Source organism: Parastagonospora nodorum (genome assembly GCF_000146915.1).
Source record: "Parastagonospora nodorum SN15 chromosome Unknown scaffold_15, whole genome shotgun sequence".
Classification (NCBI taxonomy): domain Eukaryota; kingdom Fungi; phylum Ascomycota; class Dothideomycetes; order Pleosporales; family Phaeosphaeriaceae; genus Parastagonospora; species Parastagonospora nodorum.
The window spans coordinates 259988-281757 of record NW_001884563.1 but is presented as its reverse complement, the minus strand read 5'-3'; the positions used below and the strand labels follow the sequence as shown (position 1 = coordinate 281757).

The 21770-nt window shown below is 55.0% G+C and overlaps 7 protein-coding genes across 7 annotated transcripts; 3 read left to right on the top strand and 4 right to left on the bottom strand.

Annotated features, from left to right (window-relative positions):
- Nucleotides 1–701: 701 nt before the first annotated feature.
- On the top strand, nucleotides 702–5463 carry SNOG_09566 (hypothetical protein; the record flags this gene model as incomplete). The annotated part of the gene is given in 4 exon segments (XM_001799803.1): nucleotides 702–3252; nucleotides 3276–3482; nucleotides 3514–4143; nucleotides 4163–5463. The coding sequence occupies 4 exon segments, from the start codon at nucleotides 702–704 to the stop codon at nucleotides 5461–5463; spliced, it is 4689 nt and encodes a 1562-aa protein (XP_001799855.1).
- Nucleotides 5464–5925: 462 nt separating this feature from the next.
- SNOG_09565 (hypothetical protein) lies at nucleotides 5926–6483 on the bottom strand (the record flags this gene model as incomplete). The annotated part of the gene is made up of 1 exon (XM_001799802.1): nucleotides 5926–6483. The coding sequence occupies one exon, from the start codon at nucleotides 6481–6483 to the stop codon at nucleotides 5926–5928; it is 558 nt and encodes a 185-aa protein (XP_001799854.1).
- Nucleotides 6484–6792: 309 nt separating this feature from the next.
- On the top strand, nucleotides 6793–7387 carry SNOG_09564 (hypothetical protein). Its single transcript, XM_001799801.1, has 3 exons — nucleotides 6793–6859; nucleotides 6945–7174; nucleotides 7233–7387. Exons 1-3 carry the CDS (start codon nucleotides 6810–6812, stop codon nucleotides 7283–7285), a joined length of 333 nt encoding a protein of 110 aa, XP_001799853.1. The 5' UTR covers nucleotides 6793–6809; the 3' UTR covers nucleotides 7286–7387.
- A 433-nt stretch (nucleotides 7388–7820) lies between these two features.
- Nucleotides 7821–10260, top strand: SNOG_09563 (hypothetical protein; the record flags this gene model as incomplete). Its single annotated transcript, XM_001799800.1, has 3 exons — nucleotides 7821–8498; nucleotides 8554–9145; nucleotides 9197–10260. 3 exons carry the CDS (start codon nucleotides 7821–7823, stop codon nucleotides 10258–10260), a joined length of 2334 nt encoding a protein of 777 aa, XP_001799852.1.
- Nucleotides 10261–13470: 3210 nt separating this feature from the next.
- Nucleotides 13471–14942, bottom strand: SNOG_09562 (hypothetical protein). The gene is made up of 2 exons (XM_001799799.1): nucleotides 14910–14942; nucleotides 13471–14108 (listed from the first exon to the last, which is right to left on the bottom strand). The coding sequence occupies exon 2, from the start codon at nucleotides 13855–13857 to the stop codon at nucleotides 13633–13635; it is 225 nt and encodes a 74-aa protein (XP_001799851.1). The 5' UTR covers nucleotides 13858–14108; nucleotides 14910–14942; the 3' UTR covers nucleotides 13471–13632.
- A 1668-nt stretch (nucleotides 14943–16610) lies between these two features.
- On the bottom strand, nucleotides 16611–17091 carry SNOG_09561 (hypothetical protein; the record flags this gene model as incomplete). Its single annotated transcript, XM_001799798.1, has 2 exons — nucleotides 16611–16970; nucleotides 17065–17091. 2 exons carry the CDS (start codon nucleotides 17089–17091, stop codon nucleotides 16611–16613), a joined length of 387 nt encoding a protein of 128 aa, XP_001799850.1.
- Nucleotides 17092–18164: 1073 nt separating this feature from the next.
- SNOG_09560 (hypothetical protein) lies at nucleotides 18165–18351 on the bottom strand (the record flags this gene model as incomplete). Its single annotated transcript, XM_001799797.1, has 2 exons — nucleotides 18165–18194; nucleotides 18247–18351. The coding sequence occupies 2 exons, from the start codon at nucleotides 18349–18351 to the stop codon at nucleotides 18165–18167; spliced, it is 135 nt and encodes a 44-aa protein (XP_001799849.1).
- Between the last annotated feature and the right edge of the window lie 3419 nt (nucleotides 18352–21770).

The following is a 21770-nucleotide window of genomic DNA, read 5'->3' as shown; positions in this document are numbered from 1 at the left end:
CGAAAGCTTGCGGCACAGCTTGATAGGCTGGGATTGTGTCAAGGTCAGATGTGGGCGCGAGGCCAGATATTTGTTGAGATGTGTGTACGACTGGACGGGTGGCCATCACCTCACAGTCCAGGCTGCTTCGCGACGTGCTTCAGATAATGCCTGTCGGGTCGCTCTTGCCAGGGTCTCGCGTGCTCCTGCCGTGCACCATCTTGTGCCGACGTGTCCAGGATGTATACGCGCGCATGAGACTTTTGGTTCAGCGCCCGCAAAACCCTTGAGGGCCTACAGGGCGCACTAAGAAGATATTGTCCATAAGTTATCAGACATATTTCATTATTATGGCGCGAGGAAGACGGGTAGAAGCTCTCGGTGCCAAGAAACCAACTCCGGCAGCGGCGACCCGCCCGTGGACATCACCACCTCCGCGCTGGCGCCGCGTTTGCACCGCCGACCAACACCTCGTTGCGCCTTCTCTGTATACATACCATTCACCCTATCTGGCACCTAATACTACGCCTTCACGACCCACGCCGCTCACCGTCGTATTCTATACCGACCCACGCCTCGCCGTACAAAATAGCTAGCAGCTCCGCGGTCCCTCTACATGCCTTCTTGAATCACCCCAACCGCGGACCTCCGCCCACACCCCCAACCAATTTCTTGCCACCGCAACACATCAGCCTAGGTCACGACCTGGCAGTCCACCAAATATGGCGACGGACGACGCTGTATCCGCGCATGCGCACCGTCTCGATGAAGTGCACGACACAGTTATTGAAGCCACCGACGCGTCCCTCACCCATGAAGAAGACGACCCCAGACCCAAGACCGCCGACAAAGAAGACGCAGACTCATGCCGCATATGCCGTGGTGAGGGATCTGTGGACGAGCCTCTGTTCTACCCGTGCAAGTGCAGTGGCAGCATCAAGTATGTCCACCAGGAGTGCCTCATGGAGTGGCTGTCCCATACACAGAAGAAGCATTGCGAGCTGTGCAAGACTTCGTTTCGCTTCACCAAGCTCTACCACCCAGGCATGCCGAACCGCATCCCGACCGCCGTCTTCATGCGCCGTGCCGCCCTGCACGTCGTCAACATGTTCCTGACCTGGTGTCGGGCGGTACTGGTCGCTTGCGTCTGGCTGCTCGTCCTTCCGTGGTGTATGCGCGTGGTCTGGCGAAGCCTTTTCTGGGTCGGTGACGGGGGATGGTCGCATGACATGTACTTGGAGTCGACAGAGGCAGTAGAGAACTCCAGGCTCACTTCCTTCAACATGAGTGCCTTTCGCGCTCCAGCCGACAAGATCAGCACTGCTGCTAACGAGAGCCGCTCATCGTCGGATTCTTTCCTCTCGGTGCCATTCGGTTCCTATAACGCATCGGCCCCCGAGCTTGCCGTCTGGACTTTTACTAAGCGCCTGCTCTTTGGCTTTCCATTGCCACTCGCGTCCCTATCAGTACCCCATGTCAACCAGACGTCCATTAACGCGACCTCCGACCCGCTTGGTATCCGAAGTCCTTCTTTATTGTCGGACGTGCCCTTCTTCAACTGGTTCGATTCGCAGACTGCAAACCGTTTCATCATCGATGTGCTAGAAGGTCAAATCATTACCTTACTAGTCGTTGTGGCATTCATATTGATATTCCTTATTCGGGAATGGGTCGTCCAACAACAACCAGTGATCAACATGGTTGCACTTCGCGACAATGCGGCTGCACAACTGGCTGCAGATCATGAAGCGGGGGCCCAGAATGTTCCGGAGGACAACAATGAAGATGATGACGAGGAAGAGGAGGATAGCGATGATGACGATAACGATAATGAGGCAGCACAGGCAGCTCACTATGAGGCCATTCAGACTACGGATACTGCACCCGCCCCCAGAGACCCAGATGATCTCTTCAGACCTGCGAACACAGTCGCTCGACGGGACAACCCTCGCTCCTCTGACCATGAAGCTGGAGAATCGTCTCGCGACGCAGTCAACGCACCACCCGGAAGCAACTCACTTCAATCTGCGAAGCCGACGACTGAAGCTAGTAATGCTGAATCATCCAGAATGCTTGAATCTTCACAAAGACCACTTATGCCAGAAAGGGACCAGTCATTTGTTGCCACTGGGATTCGGCGCAGCCTAGAAGAGGGCAACGACTGGTCGTTCGAGAACGTTCCACAGAGACCGCAAGGCACCAATGCTGGGACAGTTGACATTCCCAACTCTTGGGAGGACGAATATCCTGAAGACGCAGAGGGGCAAGATAGTGAGCATAGTGGTGAAAGCTGGCAACAAGTTGCCGATGTTGTCGCAGATACCGACTCCGACCAAGTGCTGGAAGGAGGTAGGTCGCGAGACAAGGGCAAGGCCAAAGCCGATGATGAAACGGGCGCATTTCTATCCGAGCCTGATCTTCAAGAGAACAACGACCTGCATACACCAGTTGCGAACGCGGTAGAGACGACTTCCGACATCGACGCCTCTTCTGCAAAGTCGCAACAAGGGTCAGAGGCCTCTTTCGATTTTCCAGACTCTGAGGAAGAACAGTCAGGTCAAGAAGAGGCTACCGCCGCTCCAACTTCGGGTGAGACGTCTGGGCCTCAGGCTGGAGCTGTTCTGCTGCCACAGCCACAGCCAGGTGTGATAGATCAGGCGTTGGAATGGATGTTTGGTGACGTTGCACCTGCCGTACCTGCAGCGGAAGAGCCCAGAAACGACGAGCACGTAGTTCGCGACCTTGCGGACGAGGCTCCGTTTGTGCCTTTTGCAGGGAATGAGCCACAAGTTCCCGTTGAGCCTCCAGCCCCGGATCCTGACGTTGCTGCTGCCGCTGCCCGAGCTGGCATCGATGTCAACGACCAAGAAGCAATAGAAGACGCAGAGGACCTTGAAGGTATCCTTGAGCTCATTGGCATGCAAGGTCCAATCATTGGACTTTTCCAGAATGTCCTGTTCAGTGCAGTGCTGATCTCCGCCACTTTGGCCTGCGCCGTATGGTTGCCTTACCTGTGGGGCAAAGTAGTCATTCTATTCATGGGCAGCCCTGTCGCACTTCTTGTCAAGCTCCCGTTGCAGCTCATTGCCACGGTGACGGACCTGATTGTAGATCTTGCACTAGTGGTCATGGCTGGCATTACGTATTGGGGTTCACAGCTAGTCTCGACGGCTGTACATCTTTGTGCGAAAGGCAATTTCCCTCAGTCTGTGGACAGTCGGCTGGCCTCCATGTCGGCCACCATGCGAACTCTTGCAGAGGGCGCCATGGATCGTATTGCGAAGGTGTTTGTACAGTCTCCGTTGACACCCCGGCCGGACTATTTCAGACTATCGGTCAACTCCCATATGGCACTGCGGGCACTCCAGAATTCTACATCAGCTGCGCTGAACGAAACGAGTGCTTTTGCAAATACGTTCCTGGAGCAGGCGTCCTCCGATTCCCCTATCAAATTCCTATGGAGGACCATTTCCGGACTACCCCAGGTCCTCCAGATTGGAGTGGTATGGCTATACACTCATCTCAGCAGCCTAGTATCTTTCATCTGGACCTCAAAATCATACAAGATCACTCTTGATGTGGACTTGGGCCACAGTGCAACTGCTGATTACACTGCAGTGGAGCGCTGGACAGCCAGTGATCGCATGGTCGCCATCTTCGCTGGCTACGCCTCTTTTGCAGTGGCTGGCGCTGTATACCTCAAACGCGGATCATCTTTCAGCACCTCGCAACAGGGTCAGAGGATCGAGCGCATCATTTCTGATGTTCTACAACAAGCCGGTGGGGTGCTCAAGGTCATCTTGATCATCAGCATAGAGATGCTGGCTTTTCCACTGTACTGTGGTCTTCTCCTCGATCTCGCCATGCTCCCACTCTTCAAGAACGCTACCCTCTATACTCGCTGGCAATTTGCTTGTAATAGTCCATGGACATCTGGCTTCGTACATTGGTTCATTGGCACCTGTTACATGTTCCACTTCGCATTGTTCGTCTCTATGTGCCGCAAGATCATGCGCAAGGGCGTACTCTACTTTATTCGCGATCCAGACGATCCGACGTTCCATCCCGTCCGCGACGTTCTCGAGCGCAGTGTCACTACTCAGCTGCGCAAGATAGCATTCAGCGCTTTGGTGTATGGCGCACTGGTCATTGTCTGCCTTGGAGGTGTTGTCTGGACCCTTAGCCGTGCAACATCTGGTGTGCTCCCAATCCATTGGACGACCGAGGCTCCATCTCTTGAATTTCCATTGGATCTCCTCTTCTATCAACTTCTTGACTCCTGTTATCATCAAGGCGTACAAGCCGAGCGACAGCATACATGCCATATACAAATGGTGCTTCATGAAATGTGCTCGCATCTTGAAGCTCCACAGTTTCCTCTTTGGTGGCACGATTGCCTTCGGGGCACCAAAGAACGGTCGATATGTCCGTGCTCCTGCATCGGATCAAGCCCGCATTCCCAAAGGTCAACCTGTCTTTGTTGATGTCGATCACAACAACGTGCGCCGAGATGGAGTCACTGTGGGCGGCGTCCACAACTCGGATCTGGTGACCATGGTCTACATTCCGAACTGGTTCCGTGTTCGCATCTTCGCATTCGTCATCACAATATGGATACTGATGGGTCTGAGTGGCGTTGGTGTCACAATTCTGCCTATGCTCCTGGGTCGGTATCTATTCTCTCTCGTACTCCCAGATACAGTCGAGATGAACGATATACACGCCTTCTCGCTTGGCGTGTACACACTGGGCAGTATCGCTTACTCTGGCTACCACGCGTACAATTTCATCTCGAGCCTCAACCAGCCGGTCCCGTCACCACTCGCAACACTCCAAACGATCGCCACCACAACTTCCCGTGTCGGCCTGCGTGTCCTTCGCTTCACGTACGTTTGGTTCGGTCTTGTATTCGCTATTCCCCTCGCATTCGCTATCCTCATTGAACTTTACTTCCTCATGCCACTACATGCCTACCTGGGCCCCGGAGAACCCCACGTTGTGCACCTCATCCAAGACTGGAGCCTAGGCTTCTTGTACTCGCGCGTTGCTGCTCAGATGATCTTTGCGAATCGCCAGTCTCGTCCCGCCCGAGCTTTCAATGCGGTCATCGCTGACGGATACCTCTACCCCAATGCACGCATCGCAACGCGCTGCTTCCTACTTCCAATCGCAGCCCTGTGGCTCATCGCCATTGCTGTTCCCTCTTCACTTGCATACACGACATCTTACACCATGTACGCTGGAGCGTCCGAGCAGACGCGTAACATGGTCTGGCGCTTCAGCTTCCCAGCTGTCGGACTCAGCATCGTGGCCATGTGGGCGAGCAAAGAGGCGGTCAGGATGTTGACGCGCTGGAGACTTGTAGTGAGGGATGAGGTGTATCTTATCGGAGAGCGGTTACATAACTTTGGAGAGAGGAAGGCTGGAACGCAGAGTCGGGCGACGGAAGAGGCGATTAGTGCGGCAGGAATGGAGGTCAGGTAGAGAATGGACGGAGCTCTTGATGAAGGGAGGATTAGGTTGGGTCCTTGATATCCTCAGACTAGTAATTTCTACACGGTCCATGCAAAGGTTTTGATAGGCTTGACAGTTCCCATTTTGTTCCGTGGCGTGCTTGATGTGTTCATAGTCGTGGCTTCATTAATCATTCTTGTACTTCACTGCGAAGCTACCTTGTGAATCAGCATTTCATCATGCCCATGAGCTCGTTCTTACACTATGTAGCGGTTCTTCCTCCGAGTGCGGCTCACCATTCCTCGATTGCTGCCTTGATCGTGCAGCTCCAACATACGGCGCTGGTAGTACGTTGCTGTACGACATATCCGTGCCGAGCTCTACCCAACGACCGCAGCAGACGCATTATATTTTCCAGTACTAGTGTCAGTGCCACGACACTGTATATTCCACAGCTCTTTTCATAACCAATATCCCAATCTCATCCCCTCTTCAAAGATACTTCTTCGCCGCCGTCGCCACCCTCTGCCTAAAGACCGGACTCTTAACCACATCGCCATTCCCGACCGCAAAGAACGGATTCATAATAGTCTTCAACCACGCCTCATACACATCCACGAAGAAATTCTTCACCGCCTCCTCCGTCGCCGGCGCACTCGGATTGTACAAACCCCCACTCCCCATCGCCGCCCTTCCACCCGCTAAACTCCCCTTGCTCGCCCCTCCCCCACTGACCAGCCCAAGACTCTCATCCCGCGGCCTGGTGAGTAGGAGGAAGCGCGTGTTTCCGCCCGTGATCCAGCACGACACAAAACTGTTTTGGTACTTGTCGATGTGTTTGAGATACATGGGTGCCGAGCCTGAGGAGGTCGAGGGGCCCCATTGCACTTCTTCGACTATGTCGAGCGAGGAGTGGAGGATGAAGGGTACCATGGCGCGCTCGGAGGGCGTGTAGCGCGCGACGCCGTCGCCGCCGGAGCGCGAGGTGCCGAAGTCGTGGGTGAAGAGGGGGACGTCGAGGGGGGAGAGGATGGAAAATGTGTAGGACATTTTGGCCTGTGGGGGGTGTGTTTGCGGGGAGGTTGAGGGTGGGTGCGAGGTGGGTGTGTCGTAGGAGCTGGTCGGGTGGTCGTGTTGAGGTTGTCTTCAGTGATCTGGTTCCACGCTATTTCTTCATTCGCCCTGTGACCTCTGCGTCCCAGCTTTTCGCAGTCCAGTCCGTAGTGAAGCTCGGTATTGGTGTCGCGGAATGTTGGTGGAGTAGTGAGCTTCCCCACGCTAGCATGGATGCATGCCAAGAAAGTCCGCGGGAGTCTTTTCAGAACATCACATCGTGAAGCACACGACGTCCAGCATCGCAATCGCACACGGCCACGATGTTCGGTGCCTTTCGTCTCACAAATCCGCTATCGGGCGGTCTGCTATGGTACGTGTCCTGTGATACGTGCAATTGCGCACAATTGCCACCCTCCAGCGCCTCCATACGACGATGCAGGTCTAACATTCTACAGGAAAGTCCCATGGCGCCTGTCCAGACACCAAAAGTACCGCCAGCGCGAGCGTCTCCGTCATGTCGACTCGATAGTTGCAACTCTCGATAATGCGCTCGCACGAAAAGGACAAAGCATGAAGAAGGTGGAGAGGTGGAAAGTCGAGATGCCGACCGAGGAAGAGATGCTGCCAAAGGACAAATACTCCGTCTTTGACCGCAAAGTCAAGAGGTATAGGAAGGGAATACACAGTACGTTGAAGACCGAGCGTGTGTTGGAGAGGCATAAGACATGGCTAACATCAAGCAGAGGTACCGAAGTGGACGAGAGTCAGCCAGAGACTCAATCCTCCTGGTTTCTAGACGATCGTGGGGCAATTGGAGTGTATACTATTTGTCATTATACCTTTACATCAGATTCGGCGCATGGACGGACAAACAATTCATGCTTTCGTGGACAAACCATATTGGAGATGTCATATCTCGCGGTGTTTGTGCCTGCCAATGGTGCACCTCTTTCCTAAACCTACCCTTCATATTTTCTTGAATCATCCTATAACACATTCCATTTTCCACAAATGTTTACAGGTCACCTTGGCTATTTACCCCACAGGCAATGAGCCTTCTTTCTCAAACGCTGCAGCCGGCACAGTCGTCTCTCTCACCTGGATACTACCAACTTTGGCGCTCACCGCCGATCTGCCTTTACCAGGTATTTGGCCGCCACCTTCACCTGTATTAGCGCCCACGCCTCAGTATAAACTACCTTGAGCCGCCACCTCTCTCGTTGTTAGACTCTACTTCTCTCAACGCCTCTATTATCTCCACATCAACCAAGCATTTTGGTGACATCGTCGCAACATCATCCCAACACATTGCGGGCATTCAGCAGCTCAGCATGACCCCATCAGCGCAAGACGTCTCCCCGGAGGTCAATCCCAAGTGGCTCGAGCTCCGCCAGAAGCACCAGAATGAGTCCAACACATTCCAAGCCATGGTCAATCGAAACCGAGAGGAGTTCGAGGCTCGAGTCGATCGTCAGAGGAAGGACTTGCTCGCACTGCACAGCAAGGAAGAGAGTGAATTCTGGAGCAAGAACACACAGACTGGGGCTGTAAGAGCCGGAACGAAGGCGAAGTTTGCTCGCACACAAACACCAATAGGTAGTGTAGCGCCGTCCAAGAAGATTGCTCCACCAGCTTCCCGCCCAGCGACTCCGCGAATGTCGGTACGGCCACCTGTCACCCCTGCGCGACCAACTCAACACCCACGCTATGCGGATGTGCCACCTGCTCCGAAGAGACCGACACAGCGGGCGGGCCTGAATCGTAATTCGGGCCAGCCTGAGGTTATCGACCTCTGCTCTGACGATGACGACGATCCGAATGTCACCAAGAAGCAGCCAATCGTGCAAAAGAAGACTGCCCAGAAGCCGGCTGCAAAACCATCAAACGCCCGAAATGCTACCATCGAGGATGCCATGGCCATCGATGGGGGTCAGGTGCAGTCAAGCGATCCTTTCTCGATTCCTGAAGCTACTCTTGAGCTGTTCGGTGGCAGTTCGTCGAAGGCCTTTGTATGTTTCGACTACTCTATCTGCCATGTACACGCTTACTAACAGTGAAATCTAGTCCACTCCCGTTCGAACAACCATCAAAAATGAATTCAGCAGCCCGAACCTTGCAAGCCCCTTCGCGAAGATGGACATGTCGACTCCCAAGACGCCTGACCCAGAACCTGCTTCACCTTCACCGCACCGAGCTTCTACGGCGACACGACAGTTCGGGTCACCTAGGATGTTCGGCTCCCGCGCACCATCGTGTGTTCCAGGTCCAGATCACTCGACAGCGGGCTTCATGAACAGAGTTGCAAGCGCGATGCCGAATGCGCCCCTTGGCTCATCGCCTTTCTACAGTAACGCTGCGACGGACAGACCATCGGTAGGCGTCACGGGTCGCCTAGCGAGTGTAGCTCCTCGTGCATCCTCTCCTGTTCAGAAGTGGCCTTCACCTCGATTATTGTCACCTGCGTCTGAGTCCAAGTCGCTTCCATGGGCCAATCTTGGGACACGGAATCAGCAGCGCGAGCGCTCAGTTGTATTGAGGGATGACAGTGTTCGGCAGAGTAGCCACAACAGTGACGTACCGGGCAGTCATTATGATGGAGCGGTCGGAAAGACGAATGTCGAAATGCATGATGCGCCTATGTCTGAGGCCACTGAAGGTAAGATTTCTTTTATGCCAACTCAGCACCTTATAGTTAACTCAATACCAGTCTCCCCATCATCGTCATCAGCCCCAGCAATCCAGCCCCCGCAGTTCGAGCGAGTCGATTCTAGCAATGCCAACCCCTTCACTACGACCGGAGCCGAAGCTCAAACTCCGCGAAAACAGACTAGACAGCTTCCGAGCCCACCGCCATCACACGCCTCAGTAGTCTCGGAGCCCGTTGCACATCGCCAGCATAATGTCTCAACACTATCGCCTAGCTTCAAGATGCCAAGTCTGCCAGCAAGTGCTGCTCCTAGCACAGTCCGTCAGCCCATCGCCGCTGGAGCTCGCCACGTACGAGCCGGCACTACAGACTCACGTGCGTCAAGCTACACTCTCCCGGCCAGCCCTCGTGATCAGCCAGGTGCTTCTGCCTCGTCTCGCCCCTCTGCTATCTCTAGACAAACCGGCGCCACACAGTCTCGTAAGCGTCCAATGGTGATCAGCATGAGCAGCGACGAGGACTCTGACTCACAGTCGGACTACGCCCCCTCGGAGAACGCCTCCCCGATTGACGGCGAGCAGCCCAAGCCTATGAAGCACGCACATACAGCGAAGAAGACTAAGACTAATGACGGAGCTGAGGTCGCTGCGAAACCCAAGCCTCGCATGCAGAAAGTCATGGGCAGAAAAGGCTATGGCTTCAAATTCGCTCCCACTCTCGGCAAAACCGTGGCCATCCCTTCCAAACCCGCTGCCCGCCCTCCCACTGAGCCCAGGCGCCTCGCAGCTCGAAAGACTGTTAAGAAGGCCACCATCCCGCAGTTCATCAAGCGCCGCGCCGCCGTCGCTGCAAAGGGCAAGATCCAAGACATGTTCGATTCGACCGAAGAATTCGAGACGGAACTCGCCATTGAAGAGGCCGACCACATCGAATCCGCACGCCTGCCAGACGACATGCGACGTATGAGTCTCACACCCTCACCGCCTGATGAGGACAGCGTGGACGCACTCGCCGAGCCCGGGTCGTTTAAAGAGTGGTCGCAACTTCGAAGCACCGGAGATCGCAAGGCGCGGTTGCAGGGTATTGTTGAGGATGATGATTCGGAGGTGGATATTGGTGAGTAGGATCTTGTTGGCGGTATTGTGTGGAATCATGAGGAGATGGGGCTGACGAGTGAGGCGCAGACTATGATATCCGGAAAGATGGGAGTTGGAAGGCGAGGAGGTGAGGGGGTTTGGGGGAGGGTGAGGGATGAGTTGAGAGGACGGTTGAGGGTAGGGTGGAAATGGGGCATTGTGAATGGGGCGTGGGATTCGAGAGGTTTGGTGCTGGAGTTCTTTCTTGGGAGTTGAAGAGACACTGGACCGCGTTGCGTTGCGTTTACGAACAGCATTATTACTTGCAACGCAAGTTTTGACTTCGATACGAGGACTTGGGAGTGACTCGAGAGCAGCGCAAGGCATTCATCGCAGTCAGCGAGCGCATTACTATCTCAAAACACATGCATACTATATTACACCTGGGCATATCATCAAGGGAAGACGAGCATCCAGTGTTTTCCAAAGTGACTAATTCCCATCTCCAACTGACTCCAACCTCATAACCACATCATCCCAGCTTCCCTTCCTCTACCTACCCTACTCAACACACGCTGACATAAGTCCAGTCCCCATCCCAATTCCAACAGTCCCCACTCCCCCCTCGGCCACACCCACACACAAGCACTATCCCAGCAACCCATCACGCCCTCCACTTCCCGTCGTCCCTCTCAAATCTCCCTGCCAAACCCACCTGCCTGAACAAGCTCAAGTCGACCTCACTTGAGAATCCGCATCCCTGCCCCGCGAAACTCTAGACACAATCGCACATCAGATCGGGAGTGATTGTATGTCAGATACACTGTGTACCACACACCAGCAAAACGATCGATCGAGTGTCCGAAACTCCGGTCGACGACGACGTGTCGGGCAGATTAAAAAAAATCTAGCCTCAACTTGCCACGCGCCCCCCCTATACCACATTTGAACAGTCTGGGTTCGCGGGGGGTGGCGGGCGCCCAGACGATTACGCGTTGCTGCGTTGAGAGATCGACGTTGCACGCAGCCCAATCTCACTGCCAAACCCGACGACATCCCAAGGGTTTGAATCGCCATTGCTGGTTTCGCCCTGGTGCGATTTGGCTGACTGTACGGAGAGTACTTTGCGTGAGAGGTGTCGTCAATGGCGCGTGAAGAAAAAATGAACATGTTGCGCGTGCACGTGGGTGTTCGACGGATCTACGTCGCGCACGCGAGACAAGCATCTCCCGGCTTGTCACATACCCTGCCGTCAACGTCCGGAGTTCGAGAGTCATGGGCATGAGAAGGAATCGCAAGAGAGAAAAAAATCTTGCAATCGCAGCAGTCAGAGGTGGACGTTGTGCAAACAACAGACTTCACTATGCCTCAGGGTGTTAATCTAATGGTTTATTTTTCTCTTGAGTAGAGTCCAAAATACGTAGAACCAGCCTATGTAAGATACCAAATATTGAGCACACAACACTCGCTGCGCATAAAAGCACTCAGATGAAAAAGACACAATCATAAGCATTGCCGAACCGAAAACGTGACATGCTGTAAGCAATAAACAAGCCCATCCCATCTTATACTGCGCCTATTATACCGAAAAAAAGGAGCTTCTGCTTCTTTTGAATTACACGCACCCAGGTCTATATCAATGATTTTGCTCCCATCGTAAAAAAGGCTGTAAAAAAGGACAGAAAGGCTCGCAAGAGATTCATGACTTGCAACCCCGGGTATCAAAACTTGCATACAGGTTATGACAGAGTGGGACGCGCGAGTGCAGAGTGGAACAAAGCAGCCTGAAACCCCAGGCAAGCCAACGTGAAACACGGTTCCTGGGTATGGTGGGCGGAGGATTCAAGAGTTAATGAACAGGCCGTGTCGAAAACGGTCACGTAACCCCGGTCGTTCAGAGGGAACCCTTGTTAGTGCCGGTAAAAGCGGGTACTGTGCAACGGCTGTCAGGTACCTGACAAGGGACGGCTTTGCGCCTGCTTCTTAAGGAGAGCCCTCGCGCCTCATCTTCTTGCTTCTCTCGATTCTCTCGTTCCACCTCCGCTTGCCAACTCGGGTCTCAAAGTGAGGAGCCACTTGCGTGACATCTTGACCTTGGCCCATCATGCTGCTGCGCATCTTGTTGCGGTAAGCATCAACTGTCGAGAAGGTTAGTCGCAATGTCTTCGTTATATGGCGCCGCAGTAACTTACGAGATTTTTGTAGGAACAATGTCCTTCCAGCGAAGACACGGCTCTGGCTCCAGCTCATGCGGTAACCAAGATCGTTCAGCGTGATTTCCTTGGAGCGCTTCACGCGTGTAAGGCGCGGCTTCGGTACACGAGCTTCGCCGTCGAGAGTAGGGACAGGGACGTGTTGAGAACCAGCGAGCGGAAAGCTCGGGTCGCTCTCGTTGTCAGGCTCGTCGCTGAATACCTTGCTGCCACGCGGGCTTGCAGGCGGTGAGGTCATTTGCATGGCGAAGTAGCTCCTGGGGAAGACAGAGTTCGACTTGCGGTACGAATCTGGCATCTCCTCCATCTTCACAGTGTCGAGGGTGACACGCACGCGAACGCGGGTGCCTCGCTGGGCGTCGTCGACCAGGATGAACTTGCGTCGCTTAGACTCCGGTAGATCGCCAAACATGGCAAGCTTCCGCTCCTCTTCATCCTGATCCTGCTGCTTCGAGACGGCAACGCCGGTCGCATGTGGAGGATGCGGGGGATGGTTTAGACTGTCGTGAATAGGAGGCATTCCACTTGAGCTTGCGACAGAGTCGCTTGTCGGGAAGGTTGGGTAGAAGTTTTGTGATGGCCGGACCTCTGATGGCGAGCCGCTTGGTGCTTGGTGATGATGGGTGTGTGATTCACCGTACTCAGATCCTACAAACAAAGGAAGTTAGCTTGCACGTTCTAAAAATTGTAGTGTCCTGACCCCCCTGTGTCGATCAAAACCAAACATGTGCGGGTGGTGCGATGGTAAAATAACAAACGTGCAAACAAACGTGGGCAGTGATATCGAGGGGTATTACATCAAGGAGTGTATGTAATGTACAGGCATGTGCAAAAACGACAGAGGTATCATTCAACATCCAACAATTGCGCTTATCGCATCACATCTGGTGAAACATACCGCTAACATCATCCGCTCCTCCTTGAGGTCCTCCTGGATGGTCATGATGGTGGTGCATCTGGGGACCTCCCATGCCCATATTCGATGGTCGGGGTGGCCCTGACAATCCGGCGGAGTTGGGAACCCCGGGAGCGCCGGGCCCTCCTGGTCCCGACATGTGGTTACCATGCGACGACGCCTGTGATTTCCTAGTGGTCATCTTCGCCATCCTGCGTACTCGTCGGCTCCTCAGGCGCGGGTCTTGGTTGCTGTTTCGCCAGCTGTCGACCGCTCGCTGAATGAGGCCTCGCTTTCCTCGCAAGCAAGGGTTTAGTTGTGCCAATGCCCAGCCGACTGTGTTACATTCAGTCTCGTAATGCAGACGGTTGCCTTTGTATTGGTCCTTGGCGCAACATGCGCGGGGGTAAACGCAATTCTCCGTCTTGAAGTCCTGGGGAAGTTCATCAACGTTGATTGACTCGACGTCGCAACGAATTGTGTACTCCATCTTGACACGGTCACGAGAGTACTCGAAAGCAATCCATTGGACGCCATTCTGGTCTTGGCGGACAACCTAGAGGAGTGGTAGCTGGAATTGGGCCGGGAGCAGCGTTTGGGTTCACGTTCGGTCCACCTGGGGGGCCGGCGTGCATGTTGGGCGCGCCGACGGGAGGACCCTGAGGAGGCGCTTGCGGCGGGCCAAGCCCTGATGGTGGCCGCTGCAGCGGTGTTTGCGACATCCTGGACTTGGGGCTTCCGGTCATTCCGGGAGTGTGAGGATGTGGTTGCTGGTGTGGGTGCTGCATCTGCTGACCTTGTTGCTGATGGGACATCAACAACGAGTTTGATGGCATTGACTGTTGAGGTGCGGAAGAAGGATGTTGGGGGTACGGAGACTGTTGTGGTACCGCTGTCGACGCGTACGCGCGTGTAGTACATTGACTGAGGCATCTGGCTGGGAGGCTGACCGTAGATTGGCCTGCCGTGCTGGTCGTGCTGTGGTGATTGGACAGACGCAGGCGAGTTTGACTGTGGGGTGTGGTAAGAGATTGGGGGAAAGCCCGATCGGTTCATGGTCGCTGTGGCCATGATATCAGGCGGTTCTGGGGCAAGTCAGCCGAATTCTTTCTTGAGGATTGATTGTGCGAGGACATGAAATCGCAGTGCGACCCCGCGATCTCACGACGCGCTAGCATTGTTTGACGGGCGCGTCTGCACGAATTGAGCAAACAAAACACGTACCTGATGACGAGTAGTTACTCGGAGCGCTATTAGTGCTATAAGGGCTGGGGTGCGCCGAGTAGTAAGGGACTTCTTGTTGCTGCGGCGGAGGAGGACCTTGGATTTGCTGGATATACGGCGATTGGTGAGAAGGCGGTCCTTGAGGGTTCGAAGGATGAGGTGAAGGGTAGTGCGCCTGGGCAGGACTCTGTGCTGGGACTGACTGGTGAGGGGAGTCGGGGTGCTGCTGCTGATGATGTTGTTGTTGTGGGTGGTGGTTGTGGTGAACTACTCCGGACCTAGGATGGTGGGCCGGGTGGTGGTTCGGCGGTGGTAAGCCGTGCGAGGGGTGGGGATGATGCTAAGAGCAGCAAGGTCAGCAAGACTGCAGGCGTAACGATGGTAAAAGATAAGAGGCGGTGTTCGCAACAATGGCGACGATCAGGGCAGGGAATAAAAGAAGAGTGAAGCTGGAGATGGTGGCAGTGCGGGGGTGCGGGATGCGATTCGCCTAGTGATACACGAGGCGGCAACGAGCTGCAACAGCGTGGATGCGAGGGCAGGGTATACCACAAAAAGACAGGACGGTAGGGTTTAGTTTATAGGATGGGACAGGTAGACTAATAGGGCAGGGCGAGATGGGCGAGATTGGGCAACGGTGACAACTCAGAGGGCGGACCAGCGGTGGGAGCGGAGGCCCTCTCAGTTGGCAGGGGTGTCGCTGCTGGGCTGGAGTGACAAGAGGCAGCGGACTAGAATGGAACATTGCAAGGAAAGCGACTTGAGAGAGGTGCGACAGGCACGGACAGGGGAGGCGGCGGGCTTGGGTAGCAGGGTGCTTGGCGGGAAGGGCATACCATGTAGGCTGAGGGGCGCCGGAGCTGGGGTAGTGTGAGGTGGTGGAGGCGGCTTGCAGAGGCTTTCTGCAAGATGCAAAAGGAACGAGGATGAAGCTGCGAGCAAGCGGTGACAGGTTTCGACGCGACTTGTCGTAGCTTTCAACGGTCGACAGGTCGCAGGAGTAGGGCCGATGAGTGTCGGGCGGCGCAGAGGGTGAAGCGAGCGTAGGAGGAGTGCGTGGTGCGTGGTGCTGGGACAGGGAAGCAGAGTCAACTCACCATTGTCTGCGACGCTACAGGCGCCGGGTCTTCCTTATACTTCCGGGGCCTATCTGTCGCATGCTTCTGCGACATGATTGTTATTATTGCGGGCGCGGTGGTGGTCGAAGGATCCGGTCGAGAAGGCCCGGGCGCAGTGGACGAGGGTGAGTGTGGAAGATGCAGTAGCGCGGCCTGCGCAATTTTACGGGCAGCCGTCGCACGCTAGTCGCAAAGGTGAAAGCGAGGCCCACGGACAGCAGATTCAGTCTGAGCAGAGCAAGATGGGCGGTGGGTGCGCCGAGGTGGAGACGGCCGTGAAATAAACGTAAAACAACTAAAGCCTCCCGGAGCCAGCCACCTCCCTGCACGCCCGGCCCAGGAGCTGTTTTGAGCGCCGTCAGCGGATGCGTGCACGCCGGGATCAGGGATCGCCGCCGGATGCTGAGCAGGGCCTGTCTGTGTAATGCGCGCGAGTCGAGTCGGATCGCGGACACGAGCGATGGCCCAAGTGGGAACAGACGCGCCGGGGGTGACGTGCAACAAAGACAGGTGGAGGTGAAGGAGTGCGTACTGCGACTGCAACTCGTTCGCGGCGAGCGTGCGGTGGGGCGCGCCTGCCTCTGCGGTCTGGCGTGGGAAGGTGCCGTCCGAAGCAGAAGGCGCGCCCAGCTAGCAGCGTCCTCTCCACCGCTGCGCATACACACACCGGACGCTCTCGTGCGCGATGATGGCATCTGCTCCTGCTTCCTGCACCGAACGGCCTGCCTGGTCGCGTCGCTTCCTGCTCGGGTAAATGCATAAACACACGCAGCACCCCGGCACCCAACACGCCTTAGGCCCGGCCTGCTATAGCTCGATAATCATCCTCCTGCTGTTTCTGCTCCCCCATAAATCTCCCCCTGCATTGTTTCTCGAGCCACACCGCGCACCGCCCGCGGCCTTACCCAAGCGGACGCGTCACTCGCCGTCGCAGTCGCAGTGCCAATATCAGCGCTGCTCGACACTCGAGTCCTCTGTACGGCCGCTAGTCGACCGTTGTGCAGTTGCACCACCGCCCGCCGGCCCACCGCCTCGCCGCCCATTGGCTGCGCGCGCCGGTGAGAAGGCGCCCAAACGGCTCGCCAGCAGCGCCTGAGTGCTCCCAACGTCGCCTGCTTTCACTGGCCGAAGCAAGCCCGCCGCAGCCCAAGCCGGTCTAGCGCGCGATTGTCGAGCCATGTTCGCAACACTCTGCAGCGCGTGGGCATGGCCAGCGGGAGACGGGTCAAGGGCAGCGTGTTGGACCATCGCTGCTGATCGTTCCTGGCGACCAGCCTCGCGAAGATCGCGGAGCCATGGCGCCGATACCTGGCGCTGGCAGCATCGTACCGTATGTACGCCTCGCCGTGAACCTCAGGGGCACATCTGACCATGGATGATGGGGGCCGGGTCCCAAGCTTACCCACCACCCCAGCCCTGCTCTCGACATTCGCTTACGGCCGGCATCTGACTGTTTGGCGGACGCTGACTGCGCGTGTGCTCGAAATGAGCATCATGCTCGACGCGACTCTCACGCGTTGCAACCAAAAAAAAACATTCAACAACTTCCGGCGAATGCGAGTCTGCGCAATCGTGACCAGCGCGTCTCCTCCGCGGCTGCGCCGGAGGCGACCACAAGGAGCGTTTCGGTGCGATTGCTTCATCTCGATCCGTCACGTTGGCAATGCGACGTGCCTCCGTCCCGTCTCTGGATGCTGCGAGTGCGTATGGTTGGAACATGCAATTCAAATCTTGAAACGCGACACGCGGCGCCCGCATCTTCACAATCGCGCAAGAACTGCTGTTTGACAGCTTTCCAGAATCTGCTGCGACGGAAACATGTTGCGTCTTCCATGCTCTATGCGTGACGCTCCCTGTCTGCGATCGCGACATGGGACCTGGGCCTGACCAACACCTGTAATATTCCGAGCGAGGCGTTCGCAGTGGGGTGCGGAGAAACCCTGGGAGCACCACGCTGGCCTGGCTTGCCACCTTGCTCGCGACAAGGGCGACCGGTCAGGAACCGAGCGACCAACAACTTTATTTGAACGCCAGTTCACGCTCGCAATGCTATGAGCACTACAACACTCTATCGTCGGCCCCTTTGCGACAGTCGCAATGCTCTCAATACTACAACGGCTCACTAGTGTACCACGTCCCAGAGCCCACCCTCTGCAACCACAATTACAGACACTTTGCGCGCTCCAGCTTCCCCAGGCCCCGTCATAGATAGAGTTCTAGCCTCGACACGTTCGGGCCTGTCCAAATAACGTCGCACCACTTGTGACAAGTTGCATGCTGCCACCGTCAGCACATTACGTTGACATGCCATCTGTGGGTTCTGCCACACTGATTGCCGGGCCTTAGCAGCCTGTGCGTCGTTCTGATGAGGCTTGACGGCGACGTGCATATCAACTTGGTCAGCTGGGGTGCCTCGTCGACTGCTGCATGCTGTCGAATTGTGGACAGTAAGCATGCGGGTTCTACAGCAGCTACATCTTCCCGGATGCGATGCCGCCGTGACTATGCGCGCAGCTCGGCAGTGTAGTCAATCTGGTGCACAAACAGGTTTCATAAACACAATCTCGGGTGCGGTTGATCTCACAGTCAGGCCTGGCGAAAATCCATACCGTGACGCTTGTCTCTCGCCGTTGCTCGCGGGAGGCAGGGATACAGGCCTGCGCAACAACGGTGGACGATCACAAGGCATGGTGTCCACGCTACTGCGCAAGGATACCGACTCGTCCCGCCAATTCTGCTCCTAGCGCTGGCAGCCTGCCATGTCTGCAATGCTCATCATGTACAAGGCACTTTCCTGCCGTTACCACATCTTGCCTGCATTACAGTCATACAGCAGTCGCAAGGCAGACGAGATACTAGACGCAGTGTAGCGTCCTTCCCCGTCTCGACTGATACCAAACTGAATCGCCCAATCAGAGACGGGCTACATCTGCCGCGACATTTGACCGCGTACCGGAAACACTCCGGCTAAGTCGCCGGGGCGTGATCGGCATGAAATGTCTGAAAAGAGATTCTCTGCAAATTTTTGACCTTTGATAAGGCCGCTCTTACGAAACTAATTGCGCATCGGACGCTATATTGAGAACTTTCTTGGGCGCGTGTCGACAAGACGGAATATTCCTTTGACGCCGAATCTATTCCACCGTTGCGCCGCCCAAGTCGTTCGGCAGACATTTTACAAGATGGAAGAACAGCAAATGCAAGCAAGCCATGCTCGTACTGCGGACCGCAGTTTGACAGCCAGGCTTGACGATCTCCTCAGGGCCCCTCGACCATGTCTCCCGCAGCCCTTGAGGGTCAACCATTTGGGGCCTGGGTTGAACCACGAGCCCCGGAAGACATGCAACACAACAATCGGATTGGTCCGTTTACTTTGCCGACAACATAAAGTAAGCATTCCCGCGGATGCAACCTCGATCGCGCTCATGAATGATGAAAGTGCCACAGGTTTCGCTTACCAACCTTGCCACTGGAAGCTTTGCTTTGAAATGTCCAACTTCTTTAACCGAGCCATCTCTTTTCAACGCTTCTGCATAAGCGGCATTTTTGACAGGCGCCCGTCACAATGTGATTGGGCTAGCCAGGATGGCTCCTTCTGCCGGCTTTTGTTGTGATACGAGGACGTGCCACCCCAGGCGATACCACAGAGGTGCAACAAGGTCAGGCCGGTCTCCCGCGCAAACCCTGTTAGCACCACTCGCAAACACAACGATGATTCGAACGGACTATTCGCGGAAGGATTTGGACATGGGCTGATTCCTGCAGCAAGGTCATCTTGGACAGACAACCATGATGTCAGTCCGCTTAGACAGTCCGCGTCGATGCGCTGCAGGACGCTCCAAAGATACGAAGCACGACTGCCGATCAAGGTTCCAGACTCGAACCCCGCCCCTTGTGCGTTTGCTGCTCACTTCAAAAAATCGGAGCGGCTGGTGCAGTGGGTATAGCACTGTTGTTACACGGAGAACGATTGAGTTCGTGAGCACTCCTGGCAGCCTGCGTTCAGTCGCGCACCTCCGCCTGTTCCTAGGGGTCATGCACGACCTTATCGAAGCAAGTCTACGATGAAATATCCAGCATACACACAGCTAGCTGTAGCCAACGAGCGCTGGTTCATAGTGACATCCTTGTGGCTTGTTACTGCTGAGCACTCCGATAACCTGTATATTTCTTTAAGGACAGCCATCCTATCACCTCACTGGTCGAGTTGATCTTGCTGTATGACTACCTGATGATCCATTTCCACGAAGTCGTGATCCGAAATCTATGACGAAATCCAGCGCAATGGTAGCGGCGCCGCGTCAGTCAACTAGATCCCAAAGTTGTCACGATGCGCACGTTTTGTGTCGCGTGGCAAAGCCTAGTATCGTGTGTTCATCTTGGCAACTCTGCGTTCTCCACAGTATTCTGCACTTATTGATTCATACCCAAACTTCACTCTTGAAGTTACAATATAACACGAATAGATCTACGACGCGCTCGTACTAGCTTCCGCTCCTCGCAATCACACAGCTGGCACTCTCGGTTCTGACCTGCTGATGTCCAACTTCTAGTCTTGCAATAGGAGATTGCCGTTAGCATCCAACATTAGCTTCATCATCAACTTCGGTTCACTACTAGAAGTGGGCGACCGGACCTCAAACTCCTGGTCGTGTAATTCAGCCGAACGCTTACGTCCAGTATGCGCTACTGGAGCTTTGGCCAATGCTGGTAAAGTAACGCATGATCATTAAGATTGGTGCGTTGCAACCGCGGACTTACTGCCCAAGCCAACACAAATAAAGTTGTTTTTCTATGCGGCTTGTGATGCCGAACTGAAAATACACTTTCAGCAGTTGGACCTCGTGACCAACAGCATAGCTGGCCTTTGCACGCGTTTCACGATCATAGTGTCCTTCTAGCGGCCTTCTAGAACAGCCCTACAATGCTCGCCAACGCCTTCATCTCGTTGCATGACTTGACCATCTACGCGATTCAGCGGTTCACGATAGGGCGAACGCTACAGACCGTTTGTACCACGATCTGATCTGTTCTTTGAGCCATTGCATCATCCCCAACGGTGAGGCTGATGGCGGTGTCGGTCGAGTCATTTCCACATCGTCAAAGGCACAGGGGGTCCAATCCAACACTACCGCTTGATCACGATCAGCGTAGCTCGAATTCAAAAGACATGCACTACGACGGATGAAAAGTCCAAAGCAATGCACATGACCGGTTCTATTTGCGTCGCTTGACGCGCTGGTACTTGTTGCTCACGTCCCACCAACACACTCGGTGTGTAATCGGAGACGAAAACATCAGCTATGATCCATGCGCCCCGTACCACATTTTCTTTTCGAAAGCCCGGAATGCGCCCTAAGGTACCGTACGACAATGCAAATTCTGGTACCGATGTTAGGCAGGATCGCACATGTACGCTGGTTCGCCCAAAAATAGCACATGGCCCCCTAAAAATCGCTGATACTCGAGCGTGTGTTTCTGTCGCACACAGGGGGCAGTGCATAGCGTTGCCAAACTTATGCGACAGCAGCCGATGCCGGGCGGTATAGGTGCCGAGAGTTACACAACGCCTCCTTTGACATCTCATCGAGAACTGGATCTTCAAACGCGTGTTTCAGCGTGTGGATTGCCGCATTGACAATCGCAGTGAAGCCGCCCCACTCACACTACAGTGCAGTACCATGGACATGGCCAGTATGCCTTGACCGCGACACGTAGAAAGTCGTCGCCTGGATTCCCCTGTCCTGCCGCCAGAGACAATCGTGAGACTCGCAAGTGTCAAAACGCGGCACGGTATGAATGACAGCACGAACAAGCTTCCTTGGAATGCCCTTTCAAAGATCCAGAAACCCCGGTCACAGCCTGACGTGATCGACTCCAGGTCAACCCTCGAGGTATCCAATCCTCTACTCCATCTTCACAAATCGCAGCAATTGCGGGCCCGGAAACAACTGCCGATCATGAGTTGTTCAAGTCTGTACTTACAGCTTCACTTCCCATCGCCACTCAATCATAACGTAACCCCCCTCACCTGCTTTAGCCAGAGTTTGCGCTGGCATCAGCACTACGTCAACACATCCAGTTTCTCCGCACCAACTGCACCGAAAT

What these genes read in the sequence shown, in the direction of transcription:
- SNOG_09564 (XM_001799801.1), top strand. Translation starts at nt 6,810, where the DNA reads ATGTTCGGTGCCTTTCGTCTCACAAATCCGCTATCGGGCGGTCTGCTA. An exon ending in CTATCGGGCGGTCTGCTATG is followed by an intron (nt 6,860 to 6,944) that starts GTACGTGTCCTG and finishes AACATTCTACAG; the next exon opens with GAAAGTCCCATGGCGCCTGT. An exon ending in GTATAGGAAGGGAATACACA is followed by an intron (nt 7,175 to 7,232) that starts GTACGTTGAAGA and finishes AACATCAAGCAG; the next exon opens with AGGTACCGAAGTGGACGAGA.
- SNOG_09562 (XM_001799799.1), bottom strand. Translation starts at nt 13,857, where the DNA reads ATGGCGTCCAATGGATTGCTTTCGAGTACTCTCGTGACCGTGTCAAGA.